The sequence below is a fragment of the Platichthys flesus genome, chromosome 15 (assembly GCF_949316205.1).
Source record: "Platichthys flesus chromosome 15, fPlaFle2.1, whole genome shotgun sequence".
NCBI lineage: Eukaryota > Metazoa > Chordata > Actinopteri > Pleuronectiformes > Pleuronectidae > Platichthys > Platichthys flesus.
In genome coordinates, this window is record NC_084959.1 from 169,850 (window position 1) to 187,541 (window position 17,692).

General features: G+C 45.7%; 3 protein-coding genes across 3 annotated transcripts; 2 read left to right on the forward strand and 1 right to left on the reverse strand.

Annotated features, from left to right (window-relative positions):
• Positions 1-294: 294 nt before the first annotated feature.
• On the forward strand, positions 295-1,589 carry ndufa2 (NADH:ubiquinone oxidoreductase subunit A2). The gene is made up of 3 exons (XM_062405435.1): positions 295-455; positions 1,163-1,269; positions 1,412-1,589. The coding sequence occupies exons 1-3, from the start codon at positions 352-354 to the stop codon at positions 1,501-1,503; spliced, it is 303 nt and encodes a 100-aa protein (XP_062261419.1). The 5' UTR covers positions 295-351; the 3' UTR covers positions 1,504-1,589.
• A 669-nt stretch (positions 1,590-2,258) lies between these two features.
• Positions 2,259-11,401, forward strand: ik (IK cytokine). The gene is made up of 19 exons (XM_062406220.1): positions 2,259-2,399; positions 3,013-3,079; positions 3,829-3,921; positions 4,009-4,068; positions 4,265-4,432; positions 6,210-6,324; positions 6,442-6,512; positions 6,604-6,650; positions 6,741-6,904; positions 8,580-8,688; positions 8,783-8,822; positions 8,890-9,109; positions 9,204-9,234; positions 9,357-9,525; positions 9,670-9,727; positions 9,920-10,008; positions 10,094-10,202; positions 11,059-11,093; positions 11,174-11,401. The coding sequence occupies exons 1-19, from the start codon at positions 2,390-2,392 to the stop codon at positions 11,199-11,201; spliced, it is 1,683 nt and encodes a 560-aa protein (XP_062262204.1). The 5' UTR covers positions 2,259-2,389; the 3' UTR covers positions 11,202-11,401.
• Positions 11,402-13,185: 1,784 nt separating this feature from the next.
• On the reverse strand, positions 13,186-14,376 carry LOC133969799 (GTPase IMAP family member 9-like). Its single transcript, XM_062406498.1, has 2 exons — positions 13,954-14,376; positions 13,186-13,200 (listed from the first exon to the last, which is right to left on the reverse strand). Exons 1-2 carry the CDS (start codon positions 14,374-14,376, stop codon positions 13,186-13,188), a joined length of 438 nt encoding a protein of 145 aa, XP_062262482.1.
• Positions 14,377-17,692: the final 3,316 nt, after the last annotated feature.

Below are 17,692 nucleotides of genomic sequence, written 5' to 3' on the forward strand. Positions count from 1 at the left end.
TTCTATATGTGGGTCACATGTCCTGGTCCTAACTGAAGGTTTCTCACAGTGGAGCTGGGGACAAACTAACACCAAGGGGATTATCTGGTCCCACAGTGTTTCTCTGAGATGTTTAGGGACAATTACAATGAGCTCAGTCTGAATTTAGAAGTAAGAAGTTCTGGGTCATCCAGACCTTGACGTTCTTGAGACGTTCCTGAAGTTGGACTCAGGCTTCATAGATATGTACAACTGGGTTGGTGCCTTCCAAGACAAACCAGGGGGGGAAACCCTTACCGGTCAGTGCCTGTCAGGATAAACCCCGGGCTGCTTGAACCCTCGCCTCGTCCTTGACTTCAGCAGGAAGTAAAGATGGCGTCTGCTGCGGTCAGAAGTCTGAGCTCCAGACTGAGTCAGAACCTCCGAGAGATCCGTGTACACCTCTGCCAGACCTCCGCGGCCAGCAAGGGGGCCAGGTGAGCTCCGAGTCCGCCTGTAGAGGCGGAGAGAGCCGTGACGAGCACAGCCACAACTCGTCGGAGTAACATGGATAGAGACGGCAGCTAACTGCTAACTGTAGAGTGACTGAACACAGCTAACTGCTAACAGCAGAGTGAGGGAACACAGCTAACTGCTAACAGCAGAGTGAGGGACCACAGCTAACTGCTAACTAATAACAGTAGAGTGACGGAACACAGCTAACTGCAGAGTGACTGAATACAGCTAAATGCTAACAGCAGAGTGAGGGAACACAGCTAACTGCTAACAGCAGAGTGAGGGACCACAGCTAACTGCTAACTAATAACAGCAGAGTGACTGAACTCAGCTAACTGCTAACAACAGAGTAAGGGAACACTGCTAACAGCTAACTGCTATCAGTAGAGTGAGGGAACAAAGCTAACTCCTAACAGTAGAGTAAGGGAACACTGGTAACAGCAGAATAACTGAACACAGCTAACTCCTAACAGTAGAGTAAGGGAACACTGGTAACTGCTAACAGCAGAATAACTGAACACAGCTAACTGCTAACAGTAGAGTAAGGGAACACTGTTAACATCAGAGTAACTGAACACAGCTAACTGCTAACAGCAGGGTGAGGGAACACTGCTAACAGTAGAGCAAGGGAACACTGCTAACAGCTAACTGCTGATCTCAGCTCTGACGGTGATTCCTGTGTTGACAGAGACTTTGTGGAGCAGCACTATGTGACGCTGAAGAAGGTCAACCCAGAATTCCCCATCCTGATCCGAGAGTGTTCGGGAGTCCAGGCCCGAGTCTGGGCCAGATACGGTGAGTCTGACCGCATGGCATCATGGGACATTGACGGTTTCAGTGGTGAGATGACAACTCTCAGTATTCGGTTAGAGGCGGAGTCAGCTCGGTTATGTTTCTGCATGGGTCAATAAAGCTGATGTTTGTGTTTTGTTTTCAGATTTCGGAAAAGAGAGCAGCATCTCCGTGGACAACATGTCAGCTGATCAGGTGGCCTCAGCTCTGCACACGCTGGTCCAGCCTAAACCCTAGTACCCCCTCCCCCCCTCTTGACTGAAGTGGTTCAGTCCAGGACTCCTCTGTAAATGTGTTAATCTGAATAAATGTTAATTATTTAACCTCACTGTGTCTTCATTTTAAAGTTTCACTTCGCTGGTTTTCGTTGTTTTAGGAAGTCACCTCTGATGGCAGGGTTGGGGGGGAGTTGTGTTGTCATAAAGGTGCTGCAGCTGGACAATGAACATCTGGGCGGAGGTCATTTATACCAAGTTTTGTGTCTCTGATATCCTCCGAGTTACTACTGCACAGCTCTACTCTGATTGGCTGAAGGCTTCACTGAAAAGTATTTTTTTTTCATAAAGTTCAGGTGCATGTCCTGATCAATATATCGATAAATGCAAGGTGTTAAAAACAGAGCCCTCTTTTTGTGCCTCTTAAAGGTCCTATAATAAATAACTTGAATTTAGCCCAAGGCTTTACATAGGAGCAGAAACTCTTACCTTGTAATGTTAGGTTATTTTACTCTTGAGGGTTAAGAACAGGATGTTGCATCTGAAGATCAATGAGAGAAACTGATTATGAGCTTTATATATAAAATGTGATTGAGATATATACATATAAACAGAGCATTTAAAAAGTCCTCATATCTTTTAAAACGTGATAAATCATTGCAGAAGTTTTTCCACCTTGTGACGTATAATCTGAAAAACAAGTTTACATGACGTCATTGAATCGTGAGTTTGGTTTCCACGTGTCAGTGACCGTGGCCTCCTGCGGGGGGCGCTGTGTATGAGCTCTAACGGAAGAGGAAGTGACGCAGGGAGGAGCTGCTGTTAGCCGAAGCTAACTGAGCTAGTTGAGGTCCTTGTCTGTGGAGGAAGAACCAGTTTCTCACTGTGAAGCAGAAAAGACGCAGAAGATGCCGGAGAGTGAGTTTTATTCTGAAACACTTTCACACACAAGAAACCACAAAGCGGCGTTAGCATGCGCTCACTGCGATGCTAGCTTTGAGCTGCTAGCTGCACTCAGCCGAAACGCTTCAGTTTAATTCGGAATATAAACAATTAGACTGGAACTAAACCTGATCTTTATCAGACTGCTGGACTTGTTGTGTTCTGTTAGCATCAACTAGCTAGTGTTGATTTCTCTTCGATAAAAACACGAAGCTGAAAGAAGAGAAGAGAAACGAGTCTTTAGTTTGCATGTTTTTTACTCCAGTTGAATCTCAAGGTTTCATTACTGAGATCAACAGTAACTGAGCAGCTGATTATCGATCATTAGTATATGATCGATCGTAAAGTAAACGTGTTACCTTTCTACGAACGGAACGAGCACTTTCAGTCTAATGATTCATGGTTTAATCAAATCAGTCTGTGGATCAGTCAAGTTAATATTCAATCTGTGTGGATCCACAATCATTAGATTTATTATCACGTGTCATTATTGACAAATAATCTTACGAGTCACTTTATATTTTATTGTTTGTGTGTGTATCAGCGCCCCCTGCTGTCGGTCTCTAACATGCGATCTGTTTTCTTTAAGCTGAAAGTTACTCCAACCCTCTCGCTCCTGATGGCCACGAGGTGGACGAGCACCGAGCAGCAGCTCAGTGAGTTCAACTGTGTGTGTGTGTGTGTGTGTGTGTGTGTGTGTGTGTGTGTGTGTGTGTGTGTGTGTGTGTGTGTGTGTGTGTGTGTGTGTGTGTGTTGGGGGGGGGCTCTGACATGTTCCTAACATGTTCTGCAGGTTCTCTATGTGAGATTTTCTGGGTCTTTTCCTGCAGCCTCCTGGAGAAATGTCAGAGTGTCCATCATTGTTCTTAGAGAATCCGTGGAGCTGGTGAGGATTGTAAGTCTCTGAAAGATCCAGATTCTCTTCAGAGGATAAACCTTTGTTAGCTGCTGGACCAAGAGAACCAGCCTGACCTGAAGGAGCAGAGTGCTCACAGTACCACAGACTGTCTACTACCTTTAAGTAGTTTTATCTTTTGAAACCGTATAATTAAATACTAAACATTATAGAGTCCACATCATGGGATTCAAACGTTTCTCATCAAGAGGCTTCGTCACTTGTTGTAAGTAAACAACAGATTCAGATCTCGTGGCCCTGAGTTATATATCTTGTTCACACGTTGTTATATTGTGGTCAAGTCATATATTTTTTACCAAATGTCACCAGGGGGAAACCTGGGTGGACTTAACAATTTGATAACCAGCAACATGTTACCGTTAAGCCTGTGTTTGTTAGGTTAAGTTCACCCTGATAATTTAAAGATATCTTGGGTAGGTTGAACTTCAAAGTAAAGGCGCCTTGTGTGTGTGTGAGAGATAGAGTTAACACAACCATGTGTCTCTTCAGGTCCAAGCTGACTAATGATGACTTCAGGAAATTGCTGATGACACCGCGGGCGGCGCCTTCCTCAGCCCCGCCCTCCAAGTCCCGACAGCATGAGTGAGTAACAGAAGCACAGCTGACGCTCTGCTGCTGTCAGAAGGTACATTCGATTTGTCATGGGTTCATCCGTTGTTTGTTTCCCAGGATGCCGAGGGACTACAATGAGGATGAGGATCCCGCTGCGAGGAGGAGGAAGAAGAAGAGGTGAGTGTGGAGCAGGCCCAGTGTCACTCGCGTGATGATGTAACAACTGACTCCACCTGTCGTCCATTTAAACACAGCTCCCCCTACAGAGTGGAGGGTTGGCCTGCTGAGGAGGTTATTTTCAGGTCAAACAGAACTCTGCTAATAGGACCTTCAGATGATCGTGTTATTAATCATGTATTGTTGTTTGTTATAGCTACTATGCTAAGCTACGTCAGCAGGAGATGGAGCGAGAGCGAGAGCTGGCCGAGAAGTACAGAGATCGAGCAAGAGAGAGACGAGATGGAGTCAACAAAGATTACGAAGAGACAGAGCTGATCAGCACCACCGCTAACTACAGAGCTGTAGGACCCACTGCAGAGGCGTGAGTACTGCTAATGCCAACTATGCTAACAGAACAGCTAACTACAGAGCTGTAAGACCAAACACTGAGACTTGAGTACTGCTAATGCTAACTATGCTAACAGAACAGCTAGCTACAAAGCTGTAAGACCCACCACTGAGGCGCAGAGGTGTAAAGTAACGAAATACATTTACTCACGTTACTGTAATTGAGTAGTTTTTTTGTGTACTTTGTAATTTTTTGAGTAGCTTTTGAAATGGGTAATTTTACTTTTACTTAAGTAGATTTTGACTGTAGTATTGTACTTCGCTACATTGGAAATTACATCCGTTAATGAGTAGAAGAAAACCCTAACCCAAGACTGCATTTCTTTACAAATAAACACAACAATGATCGCAACGACATGGTGCAGCGTCTCTCCTCAGGAGAAGGAAAACATTCCCTAACGTTTTAGCTAGACTTCAGATAATATGAACGTGTTCACCACTCAAATTCAATATTTGTCATTAAGTTTCCTTCAGTTCAACGTTCTCATAGAAATGAACGCGTTCTTTTGAACTCGCCTGAAACTCAACACTGGCCTACCTGCCCCTGCCTCTGTGCTGGATGCTGTTCACTGCAGAGGCCGGATGAGTTCTACTCAGCTTGAAAATCAGCTGCTGCTCAAACTCAACAAGGAGTTTGTAGACTAGTGTCTTAAAGGTGGACCAAAGTTTCACTAAAAGTTTAAATTTACAGTGGGACAGCGGCATTTTTACTTTTTATTTTTGCTGTCATGTGGTTGATGTCTTGACATGTCCTCCCAAAAGTTCTTAAATGTTGTGTTGACATGTTGAATGTTTAATGTTTGACATGTTTAATGTCATTGCACCTATATTTGTAAAGATTCTCCTTTAATTAAAAATAACAGTTTTTGGATTGGATTTATGACCCTTGTCCTTTTTTGCACTGTATAGGAGCGGCCCCCATCAAGTGGTTGGAAGTAACTAAGTAACTGTACTTAAAGTACTTTTTAAATCAACTACTTTTTTACTTTTACTTGAATAGATTTTTAGATGGGTACTTTTACTTGTACTTGAGTACAATATTTCAGTACTTTTTACACCTGCTGAGGCGTGAGTACTGCTAATGCTAACTATGCTAACTACAGAGCTGTAGGACCCAGCACTAAAGCCTGAAACATGCTTCTGCGACTGCGTCTGCGTCTTTTCACGCCGCTGTGGCGCAAGACTCGTTTTCATTCATGCTTCCCCAACCGTTGCGCGTCTTACAAAGCAATTCCGCGCCAGAACACTAGGCGGAGTAATGCTTTTTGTCGAGACGACCTTAGAGACGCCTTCTTTCTTCTTCGTCGATTGTTTATTTACATAGCCACTGCGGCTCCTCGTAGCCTTTTTCTGGCGGACAAATCCGCCAGTCAGTGACAGGTTATACAAGTGATCATACTATCGGATATCTTCTGCCAAGTGCTCTTCTATTTGGTCCATATTCGTTCTTCTAAATCTTCCGTGATTTCTGCCGGTATTATGGGGCATGAAACCGGAAATGCAGCTCCAGAAGGGATGTAGAGCAGACCAATCACAGCCTTGCGGGCTGAGTGAGCTTGCGGAGCTTTGCCGTAAATTTTAGAAAAGGGGGTCGACACCCGTCAGCACGTAAGGAGGGATACATAAGCACGTAAGGGACCCGGAAGGGCTCTTGCGCTTACGGGCCCGTGAAAACGCAGAAGCATGTTTCAGGCTTAAGGCGTGAGTACTGCTAATGCTAACTCCTGACGAGTTTGTTTTGGTTCTTTCAGAGATAAGTCGGCTGCAGAGAAACGTCGGCAGTTGATCCAGGAGTCAAAGTTCTTGGGAGGTGACATGGAACATACTCACTTGGTGAAAGGTCTGGACTTCGCTCTGCTGCAGAAGGTCAGACACAGAAAATATAAATAATGCTGTGTTACAAAACCTAACTCACTCTTATATGATGCTAACAACATAGAAATATAAAACATCCCGGTTGTGCCTTTGACTGAACGTTGACAGGTGAGAGCGGAGATCACCAGTAAAGAGAGAGAAGAAGAAGACATGATGGAGAAAGTCCAGAAAGAGGCCAAGTATGAAACATCATCCTCTGTCCGACCTTTGACCTCTGTCCGACCGTTGACCGCTGTCCAACATTGACCTTTGACCTCTCTGTTTTGTCAGGAAAGACGTGGAGCCAGAGGAGAAGATTGAGTTCAAAACTCGTCTGGGTGAGTCTGATCACACTTAGTCACATGTTGGTTTCATCATGTGTGTGGATCATGTGTGTAACCCCCCCCACACCCCCACCCCCACCCCAGGTAGGAACATCTACCGCGTGGTGTTTCGGACCGGCCTGGTGGAGAGGAACGAGCTCTTCCTGCCGGGCAGGATGGCGTACGTGGTGGACCTGGACGATGAGTTCACTGACACGGACATCCCGACAACTCTGATCCGCAGCAAAGCCGACTGCCCCAGCATGGAGGTACTGACACAGGAAACAGCTGCTGGTCCACAGGACAACAGACGGTGCTGACGTTTAACACGTCACGGAACTGCTCCGATAGAAATTTGGTTGCCATGGTAACAATGGTTTTACTGGCAGCATCAGCACCTTCAGGCGCAGTACTCTACAGTACTCTACAGTACTCTACAGTATTACAGTACTCGACACTACTCTACAGAACTACAGTAACTTACAGTACTCAACACTACTCGACACTACTCTACAGTACTACAGTACTCTACAGTACTCTACAATACATTACAATACTCTACAGTACTACAGTACTCTACAGTATTACAGTACTCTACAGTAGTCAACAGTACTCTACAGTACTCTACAGTAGTCAACAGTACTCTACAGTATTACAGTACTCAACACTACTCTACAGAACTACAGTAACTTACAGTACTCAACACTACTCGACACTACTCTACATTACTACAGTACTCTACAGTACTCTACAGTACTCGTCAGTACTCTACAATACATTACAATACTCAACACTACTCTACAGTACTACAGTACTCTACACTACTCTAACAGAACTCCACTAGTTCAACTGCACCAAATGAACGTCCTCTGGGTTCAAACATTTCCTCGGAGGTGAAGACTGCAGCTGCTTCTTCTTCTTCTTCTTCTTCTTCTATGGTTTAATTCTGTCTCTACTTTCTGTGATTGGTCCAAAAATCCAAACTCTGTGCCTGGGTCTGGATCAAACGGAACCTGGTTCACTTTGATCCAGACCCAGACCTTCTCTTCTGGTCTGAGGAACCTTTCACACCTGATGTTCAGGTTCAGACTGAACATGTAGTCTTCCTACTTCATTGGCGTCAGACTCTAAGAAAATGTGACAGAACTACTTTCAATGGTAGCCCCCCCCCCCCCCCCCTAGACCTCCAGGACCCTGGGTGTGACACTCGACCCCCCCATCACGGCCAACATCACTGCAACAACACGTTCCTGTAGATTCATGCTGCACAACATCAGGAGAGCACGCCCCCTCCTCACTCAGAAGGAGGAGCAGGTTCTGGTCATCTCACAACTAGACTACTGCCCCCCCCCCCCCCCCCCCCCCCCCCCCCCCCCCTCCTGGCTGGTCGACCTGCTGCTGCCATCCAGAAACCAGCAGCTCCACTGGTCTTCAACCTGAGTTCACTCACACTCCTCTGCTCCCTTCACTGGTTACCAGTAGCTGCCCTCAAGTACTTGGTACCGTGTGGTGACCGGATCGGGTCCAGTCCACATCCAGGCCCTGGTCACAGCTCACAGCCTGTCCACTCCGCTCTGCTTTGACCAATCAGCTGCTCCCCGACTTGGAGTACAGCTGTCACTCAACAACATCACGACTGTTTCCTGTCCGGGCTCCTAAACGGTGGAACCAGCTCCACATGGACATGAGGACAGGAAGTCCACACATCTTCCTCCTGACTGAAGACACAGCTCTTCAAACTAAACCTTTGACAAGAGAATAGCTGCACTTACTTGTTGCACGTTATGTTTGTGTTTCTTGAAGAGAATCGTACTTCTAGATTCTTGTTGCTCTGGTTGGTTCCGAACTGTGAGTTGCTCTGGATAAAAGCTTCAGCTCAATGAAAATAAAATGTGATGTTTAAACAGCTTTTTTCATTGGAGTTTGTTTGTGTGTGTCTCTCAGGCTCAGACGACTCTCACCACCAACGATATCGTGATTTCTAAACTGACTCAGATCCTGTCGTACCTGAGACAAGGGACACGGCACAAGAAGATCAAGAAGAAGGACAAAGGTACTGAAGCCCCATGTAACCACGGTAACAGAGACGTGTCACAGAGCAACAGCTGACTTGTGTGTGTGTGTGTGTGTGTCTGTGTGTGTTTCAGGGAAACTGGATGATAAACGAGCTCCTGAAGCTGATATCGGGTCAGTTAACTACAACATCACATTGTGTTGTTTGAAAATCGAACGCTCACTTTTGTCTCTGTCTCAGTATCTTTGAGGACATCGGAGACTATGTCCCGTCCGGCACTGCCATGTTCAAGCCCCCCAGAGACAAAGAACCCCCCAGAGACAAAGAACCCCCCAGAGACAAAGAGCGCCACAGAGACAGAGAGGACAACCGAGATAGAGAGGACCACAAAGACAGGGAGGACGATAGCAAGAGCAGGAGACAAAGCTACTTTGAGAAACCCAGAGGAGACGAACAGCAGGTGAGACGGGTGGACACAGATAGATGGACAGGTGGTGGAGACACAGATGGGTGTACATTTTGGTCCATTACTAACGGTCTGTCTCTGTCTCCAGGTCGTGGACGTGGACGTGGACGTGGAGACAGGTGAGACTTTTCCTTAATTAATTCAACTTTATTGACTCTGTTTGATTCTGTGATGTCTCAGTTCAACGCTGTAATGACCAGCGTCATGTGACCTGATACTCCTGATCAATAATGTTGCTCAGGTCCAGGATCAGTTAGAGACCAAATCAAGGTCATCAACGAGAAGTTTGCAGGAGCAGCCGGCAGCCAGTGGCCGGGCCAGGAGCCTGGTTCCCTGAGAAGAGACGGTAAAGAGCAACTGGGAGATTTCTTTGGAGGATCCAACTCGTACGCAGAGTGTTACCCTGCCACGTAAGAGAGAGACACACACACACACACACACACACACACACACACACACACACACACACACACACACACACACACACACTTACACTTCAACCACATCTGATAATGTCTACCTGTTATATATTTACTATTTGTGTGTGTGTGCAGGATGGACGACCTGGCTGTGGACAGTGATGAGGAGGTGGACTACAGCAAGATGGACCAGGTAACTACAGTTCCCAGCATGCACCTGTCTGCAGAGCTCCTCCTCATAATGTTTTATCCGACATTTAAAAGCTGAGCTGCAGCTGGAAGCGCCATGACCCAGCTGACAGGAAGTGAATAACAGTGTGATGACGTCAGTGGGGTGAACAGGAAGCAGCGGAGGTCATGTGACCTGTGTGTGTGTGTGTTCCAGGGCAATAAGAAGGGTCCTCTCGGCCGCTGGGACTTCGACACTCAGGAGGAGTACTCTGATTACATGAACAACAAGGAGGCGCTGCCAAAGTACGTGTGCATCCTTCAGACTCAGACCACTCGCTGTGCTGCTAGTGTGACCTTCATGATGTCACCATGACCTTTGACCCTGCAGGGCCGCCTTCCAGTACGGTATCAAGATGTCCGAGGGCCGCAAGACTCGTCGCTTCAAAGAGACCAATGAGAAGGCAGAGCTGGACCGGCAGTGGAAGAAGATCAGCGCGGTGAGAGCCCAGTGGTTACAGACCTCAGTCAGCTGATACACGGTCACATGACTCGTCAGCAGACGTGGAAACCGACACACATTCTTTACCTGTGATCCTTCTATTCGGGGCAGCTGTGGCTGAGGGGGTAGAGCGGGTGGCAGCAGTTCGATCCTTTCTTTCCCATCTGCATGCCGAAGTGTCCTTGAGCAAGATGCTGACCCCCCCACTGGCCCCTCAGAGGAAAGAGTGGAGCTGCCACCAGATGCTCTGTGTGTGAAAGGCAATAACATGTACTCGTCCTCAAGACTGGGGACTAGATCAGTACAATATAAATACAGATATATTTGGGTTAAAGTACTGATTCCACGTCTGTACTTGAGTAAAAGTACAAGTTTTCTTTCTATCCACTGATGTGACCGGAGGTGATAAAGTATCGAACAGTGATAAAGATGATTTCACAGGTTGGATGAGACGTTGAGATCTTTGTCTCAGTGATGTTTGATTCTTCTGTCCTCCATCTTGTTTGTCTTCATCAGACTCGTGCTCCTCTTCTCCAGTGGAGTCTTCACCTTGTCACGTTTGTTGTGTTGATCTAAACTGATGCACAACAACAATCATCTGTGTTGTTGTTCATTTAGATTCAATCTGTTTGATGCTGCAAATAAAAAACTACAATCCTCAAACACGTTAAACCAAAGTAACAAGAAGTAAAAGTTCAGATATTTGTGTTTAAATGTGAATAAATTAAAGTGTAAAGTCATCAGAAAAAGAAATACTATAAAGTACCTGAAAAATTTACCATAGTACAAGTTAAAGAGTATTTTTGCTTTAGTATAACCAGGTTATTTAAACTCTCTCTCTCTCTCTTGATCAGATCATAGAGAAGAGGAAGAAGATGGAGGCCGACGGGTGAGTTCATCATCATCATCATCATCAGCCAATCAAAGGAGAGCTGACAGTTTTAACATCTGATAACATTTTTTTTTCAGGGTCAACGTGAAGAGACCGAAATACTGAATCTGAAATCTCTGCTCTGATTTCCTCTTCCTCCGTGTTCCTGATTATTGATGAGGTGTAACAGCATCATGTGACCAGTGGGGGGGTCAAAGGTCACAGATGATCTGTGTTGTGGGTTTTGTTGTAAAAGTTGTTACTTTAATGTAGAATCAATAGTTATTAATTAGTTTGGGTAAATCATCAATAAAATGTTACCCTCAGTTTGTTTGGTTTCTTCTTAAAAGTCAAATTCATTTATGTGTTGATGTGATTTCAGTTATTTCAGGTCAGTTGAGATGAATTTGGGGGTGTGTCCATTTTAATGAACCTGTTGACCTCGTTAAGGACTCCTAGTTGTTACTGGAGCTCATTGTGGATGAACATGTTTAACTCTGACTGACAACTGGACTCAACACTAACGAGGACTCATTAATTATCCAACGTGCACTGAACTGATCTACATGTTTCTGATGAGACGTTACGAGGTCTCAGGGCTCCACCCACCAGAAGACAAACAACTCTTCTTACCTTTGTGAGGACGATCACATCAATAATCATGTGATTTCTAATTTATTGACACTGAGCAGGTTTTATTAAAATCTTAATGTCAACGTGACAGGAGGTGTGAACGAGGCAACAGGCTACAGTGTCAGGTGACAACATTTATTAACCTCACTAAATCATTTTTTTAATTGTGTGACTCCGCCCCCTACTGGTCCAGAGGAGGTGGGGCTGGTTTGTCATGTGACGCTGTTCCTTCCTCTCAGATCAACCCCCACCCCACCTGACAGAGATGATGGCTGCAGATGAAGCTGGTCTCAGACCAGCAGGTGGAATCTAGAGAATCGTCTCCAGAGCTTCTCCAGAGTTTGTGTTTCACAGCTGAACAACACAACAACAACACAACAGCATCAGATCCTCCGCATGTTTCAGGTGAGAGGTGGAGCAGCTGGGGGGGGCAGACACACAAAGGAAGTGACAATGTCTTTCATCACAGTGCACCCATACCTAGGGTGGTGTGGCCTAGGTGGTTAAGTGGTGGTTGTTCAACAAGAAGGTTGCCGGTTCAAATCCCAATCTTCCCCATCTGCATGCTGAAGTTTCCTTGGCAAGATACTGAACCCCTAAATGGCCCCTCATGAATGTCGAGTGTAATATATGTAAGTCGCTTTGGACAAAAGCGTCAGTCACATGACACGTGATCACCGTGGTGACAGGATCTCTCTTTAAAGGTTCAGGTGAAACGATCTGTTGGCAGAAATTAAATCTAAAATAATCCTAGTGATGTTTTCACCTATGTGTTTCATCTAAATTGTACGAGTTGTGGTTTTCTTTGCCCTAAAATTGACCTTTTATTGAAAAGCTTTATTTTTTAATTCTTTATTTAAATATGTTATGCTTAGATCTGGAGCCAGTCCTCTCTATGGAGGCCGCCATGTTGTTTTACAAACACTTGTGACATTATGAAGAGAAGGAATCTGTTCACCTGTGAGCGAGTGTTTGACAGTCTCTCCTCCTCCACTCACGATCTAGCGCCCCCTGCAGCACACTCTTTGCCTGCTTTTCTTTTTTCAGCCTCCTCTGGATCCACACTGAGAATGACGTCATGTTCTTCTGCAGAATCTTCTGATCTCAATATTTGTTTGAAAGTTTTACAGTGTAACCTGTCTCACCTCCACAGCTTCCAGAGGGAAAATATAATACTGCACTGGTTCTATTCACACTATTTGCACTATTTTAGATTAATTTGTGTTTATGTACAGATTTTGACTTGCTCGTACAGTCATTATAATACATATATATTCACATTTCATAAAAACCATTGCTGTGAAAAGGTGCATATGATGTACATACTCATGTATACTCAGCATTGTAATTTTGATTCTATTCCTTTTACGTTTCTTCTTCTCTTGTCTCATCCTGGCGTACCAACTGAGTTTCCCTGGTGTGTGATCAATAAAGTTTGATCTAATCTTGTCTCACTCTATGTCTAACGTTCTGTCCCTCAGAGGATCTTCACCTGGAGACCAGCCACACCAGTAAAGAGAAAGACACATGACTATGATCTGAATGTTCATGTGATCCGATGCCAGTGGACTAGCAGGTTGTGGGTTAGTGGAACGATACTGGTTTATAACAGGTCTCAGTGTTACTGGTTGTAGAAAGATGTAAATAAGAACAGGAGCTTCTTGTATTTAGTCCCCGACCATTATTACAAGATGGTGGACATAGACCAGAAAATCATATTCTACTCATATTGAACCAAACTTTTCATGACAGAATCATTTAAGCTAATCAGGTCCAGAGTCTTCTCTGGTTTTAAATCTCATATTACACATATGACATGTGTGACGTCATTAATCACCTGAGCAGTGAATAGTAAAACTCATCAGTAGAAACCATCTCCTGGGACAGATGATACATTCTCTGATAAACATTATGATCCAAGTTAAAGTGTTTCCATGATTATGTTCGGGGGGGGGGGGGGTCATTGGGTTGTCCCTCTGTCCGTCCACATTCTGGACATCTCAAAGACTCCTTGAGGCAATTTTTTCAGACTTGGTACAAAATGTGACTTAGACTCAATCAATCAATCAATCAAATTTATTTGTAAAGCCCAAATTCACAAATCACAAATCACTCAAGGTCACTCTGACCTTACAAAATGATCGCATACTGTTTTAACGATTAGATTTTTTAATTTGTATCCATTTCATTTAGCATTTCAAAGAGCTGATGACTCCTTGATATTAAATATCAAAGTATGACGCACGATTTTCATCTTCTTTTTCACGTCTTTCTGAGCGTTTTGGAACCTCATGTTCGTGAAGTAGCTTCCTCCATTTCTCTCAACCATTCTGTTGATCTTCTCCAGCAGCTCATGGACCTGAGCAGGATCTTCATTTCTGTTGTTAAAAACATGGTATCCTCCTTTGCACTGATCGAGGAAGGATCTGAGAGCCTTACGTTTACCAATGACTTTTTCTATGGTGACGCCTTCTACCTCCAGATCATCTCCATGGGTGAACAGGGCCATGGTGTAACGTGCAGCCTGTTCTCTAAACAGCTTCTGAATGATCTTCACTGTTTCTTCTTCTTCTTTAGTGAATCTGCCTGCCATGACGACGATCAGGAACACATGAGGTCCAGGAGCAGCATATGCAATGCACTTAGCCTTCACCTCCTTAAGAACCATCCTGAGAGATTCCTCTGGATCTGATGGAGAGTTTCAAACACATGAACAAAGTTTAAGTTAATCAATCAATGTTTTAAACCACATTAACATCACAATGTGTCTCATCAGGCTTCACAAGGTTGAACTTCCTCTGATCTGAACCTGCAGAGTTAAACTCACACAACCCACATGGCTCAGAGTGAAACCAGAGGAAGGTTTTTATACAAAGTGATAAACAGGAAAGAAACACCTTGCGGTCTGGCATCACTGTTACAGAAAGAGGAATCAAACCAGCAACCAGTTGAACAGATAACAGGAGGTGGGATTCCCAAATACGGGCATGAACCTGGAGGAGGCTTCAGCTACGTGCACAGAAAACTGCAAATGTGGCACCAGTAGAAGCAGCACTGATGTCACAGTGGATTCTAACACACAACGTGACTCGCCTTGTGACTGATGGAGCAGCAAATATGGACGTTTGTGCCAGGGAGCTTCGAATGCGTCACACAATAAAGACAGGCTTCTTTAGCTCCACTAAAGCAGCAGATGCTGAGAGGAGGCTCACTTCTGAATGTGCAGCTGTTATTCTTAACAGAGCGTCTTCCTCCTCCTCATCATCATCATCGTCATCATGACAACCACACATATCAGAAGCTTCTCAGCCTGTGACTCAAGGTAATGGATACTGGAAACATTTTAATTGTGTTATTGTATTGAGTCACTTACAGCCTGTTTGTCTGTCTTCAGGAGCAAACTGAGGCCCCGTTAGGACACCAGCGTCCTGCAGACGAGGACACATGTCACTGTGGACGCAGCAGAGGAGGTCCAACGGTACCTGGGTGAACCAAACATTGGAGGATTGGAGAACCCTCTACAGTTTTGGGAAGGACAGAAAAATGTAAATCCCAACTTGTCCAAACCTGCTGTAGCTTTCCTCTGCACCCCAGCTTCACCTGTGCCCTGCATGAGAAAGGCTCTTTTCTGAAGCAGGTGAAATAATCTCAAGAAAAATAAACCACCTGAAACATAGCACTGTGGAGAAGTTATTATTAAATAAAAATGAGTAAAATGTTGTCCCTATTGTACGTGTTACATGTTGTCCCTACACACATAAGCACAGACACAACCAAGTAACACAAGCACATTCACAACAAAACCCTCTGCCCAATTTGTTTCCACTTTCCCTTGTGACCCCTCCTTTGTATCATAAAGACAGCACCATATTAATGAGTTCATAAGTTATGTATTGACATCACAAACATCATTCATTCATTTATTCAATTCAAAGCTATAAGCACCAAAGCCATGGTGTCATTATAACCACTCTCCCTGTTTGACATGTATTGTCCGCTTGATGGCGCAGTGGAGCAGTGGAGTGGAGCTTCTGTTTTACTGAATCGTGGCTGACCGAAGCCACACCGGACTCCGCCGCACAGCTGACCGGCTTTCAGCTGTTACGCGCGGACCGCGACCCGATCCTCTCACGCAAGGCAAAAGGCGGAGGGATTTGTTTTTATATAAACCAGGGCTGGTGCAGCGACGTGAAAGTCATTTTACAGTCCTGTTCTCCGGACCTGGAAACTTTTTTCATCACCTGCAGACCGTTCTACTCTCCCCGGGAATTCACCTCTTTCATCCTGGCTGGAGTCTACATCCCCCCGCAAGCTGACGTGCGCGAGGCTCAACGACAACTCGCTGAGCAGATACTGGGAGTGGAGAGAAGGAGAGAGAACACATATTCCCCCGTTATTGTCCTTGGGGACTTTAATAAGGGGAACTTATCTCAGGAGCTCCCAAAATATAAACAGTTAATTAAATGCCCGACCAGGGGGGAGAACACCCTGGATCACTGCTACAGCACCATCAGCAAGGCTTATCATGCAGTCTCCCGCGCTGCCCTGGGTCTATCCGACCACGCTCTCATTCACCTGATCCCGGCTTACAGACAGAAACTCAAGATTTCTAAACCTGCTGTGCTGAGATCAAAGAACTGGAGCAGCAGAGAAGCTGTGGAGGAGCTGCGTGACTGCCTTGAAAACACAGACTGGGACATTTTTAGAACTGCCACTTACAGCCTGGACGAATATACAGATGCTGTGACGTCCTACATCAGCTTCTGTGAAGACCGATGTATTCCAACACGCACCAGGGTGTGTTATAACAACGACAAGCCCTGGTTCACAGCAAAACTCAAACAGCTTCGTTTGGAGAAAGAGGTGGCCTTCAAGAGTGGGGACATGGATAGGTTCAGACTAATTAAATACTCGTTTGGCAAGGAGATTAAGGAGGCCAAACGACTGTATTCAAAGAAGCTGGAACAACAGTTTGCAGCCAACGACTCCTCGTCAGTCTGGAAAGGCCTTCGGGTGATCACCGGCTGCAAGACCAAATCCCCCCACTCTGTGGAAGACTTGAGACTTGCCAACGATCTGAATGACTTTTATTGTAGATTCGATAGACCCTCTCAAACCCCCCCCGCATCTATCACACCTCTTCTCCCCAGCCTGGACAAAGACACTAGCCCCCCCCACAAAATGGCCCCAGACTGCCCCATCACCTCCATCCCCCCCTTCACACCTCTCTCAATTCAGGAGAGAGATGTAAATAAGCTCCTGAAGAAACTGAACCCCCGCAAGGCAGCTGGACCAGACGCTGTCTCCCCCTCTACACTGAGGCACTGTGCGGATCAGCTTTCTCCATTGTTCACGGACATTTTCAACACCTCACTGGCTGAATGTGTTGTACCCGCCTGCCTGAAAACATCCACCATCATCCCCGTTCCCAAGAAGCAGAGGATCACAGGCCTTAATGACTACAGACCAGTCGCCCTGGCCTCTGTAGTAATGAAGACCTTCGAGCGACTCGTGCTGACCCACCTCAAGACCATAACCAACCACCTCCTCGACCCGCTGCAGTTTGCCTACAGAGCCAACAGGTCCGTAGACGATGCAGTCAACATGGGACTCCACTTCATCCTCCAGCACCTCGACTCCCCCAGCACCTACGCCAGGATCTTGTTTGTGGACTTCAGCTCCGCATTCAACACCATCTCTCCAGCTCTTCTCCGGGACAAGCTGACCCAGCTGAGCGTGCCTGACCCCACCTGCAGGTGGATCACCAACTTCCTGACCGACAGGAAGCAGCGCGTGAGGCTGGGGAAGCTTGTCTCTGACACCCGGACCATCAGCACTGGAGCCCCTCAAGGTTGTGTGCTCTCTCCTCTCCTCTTCTCCCTCTACACCAACAACTGCACCTCCAGCCATCCCTCTGTCAAACTCCTGAAGTTTGCCGACGACACCACCCTTATTGGATTAATTTCCAATGGGGACGAGGCCGC

Coding starts and splice junctions, on each gene's coding strand:
- ndufa2 (XM_062405435.1), top strand. CDS start 352: ATGGCGTCTGCTGCGGTCAGAAGTCTGAGCTCCAGACTGAGTCAGAAC. Junction 456..1,162: donor GCGGCCAGCAAGGGGGCCAG/GTGAGCTCCGAG, acceptor CTGTGTTGACAG/AGACTTTGTGGAGCAGCACT. Junction 1,270..1,411: donor CCGAGTCTGGGCCAGATACG/GTGAGTCTGACC, acceptor TTTTGTTTTCAG/ATTTCGGAAAAGAGAGCAGC.
- ik (XM_062406220.1), top strand. Junction 4,433..6,209: donor GTAGGACCCACTGCAGAGGC/GTGAGTACTGCT, acceptor TGGTTCTTTCAG/AGATAAGTCGGCTGCAGAGA. Junction 9,235..9,356: donor GGACGTGGACGTGGAGACAG/GTGAGACTTTTC, acceptor AATGTTGCTCAG/GTCCAGGATCAGTTAGAGAC.
- LOC133969799 (XM_062406498.1), bottom strand. CDS start 14,376: ATGGTTCTTAAGGAGGTGAAGGCTAAGTGCATTGCATATGCTGCTCCT.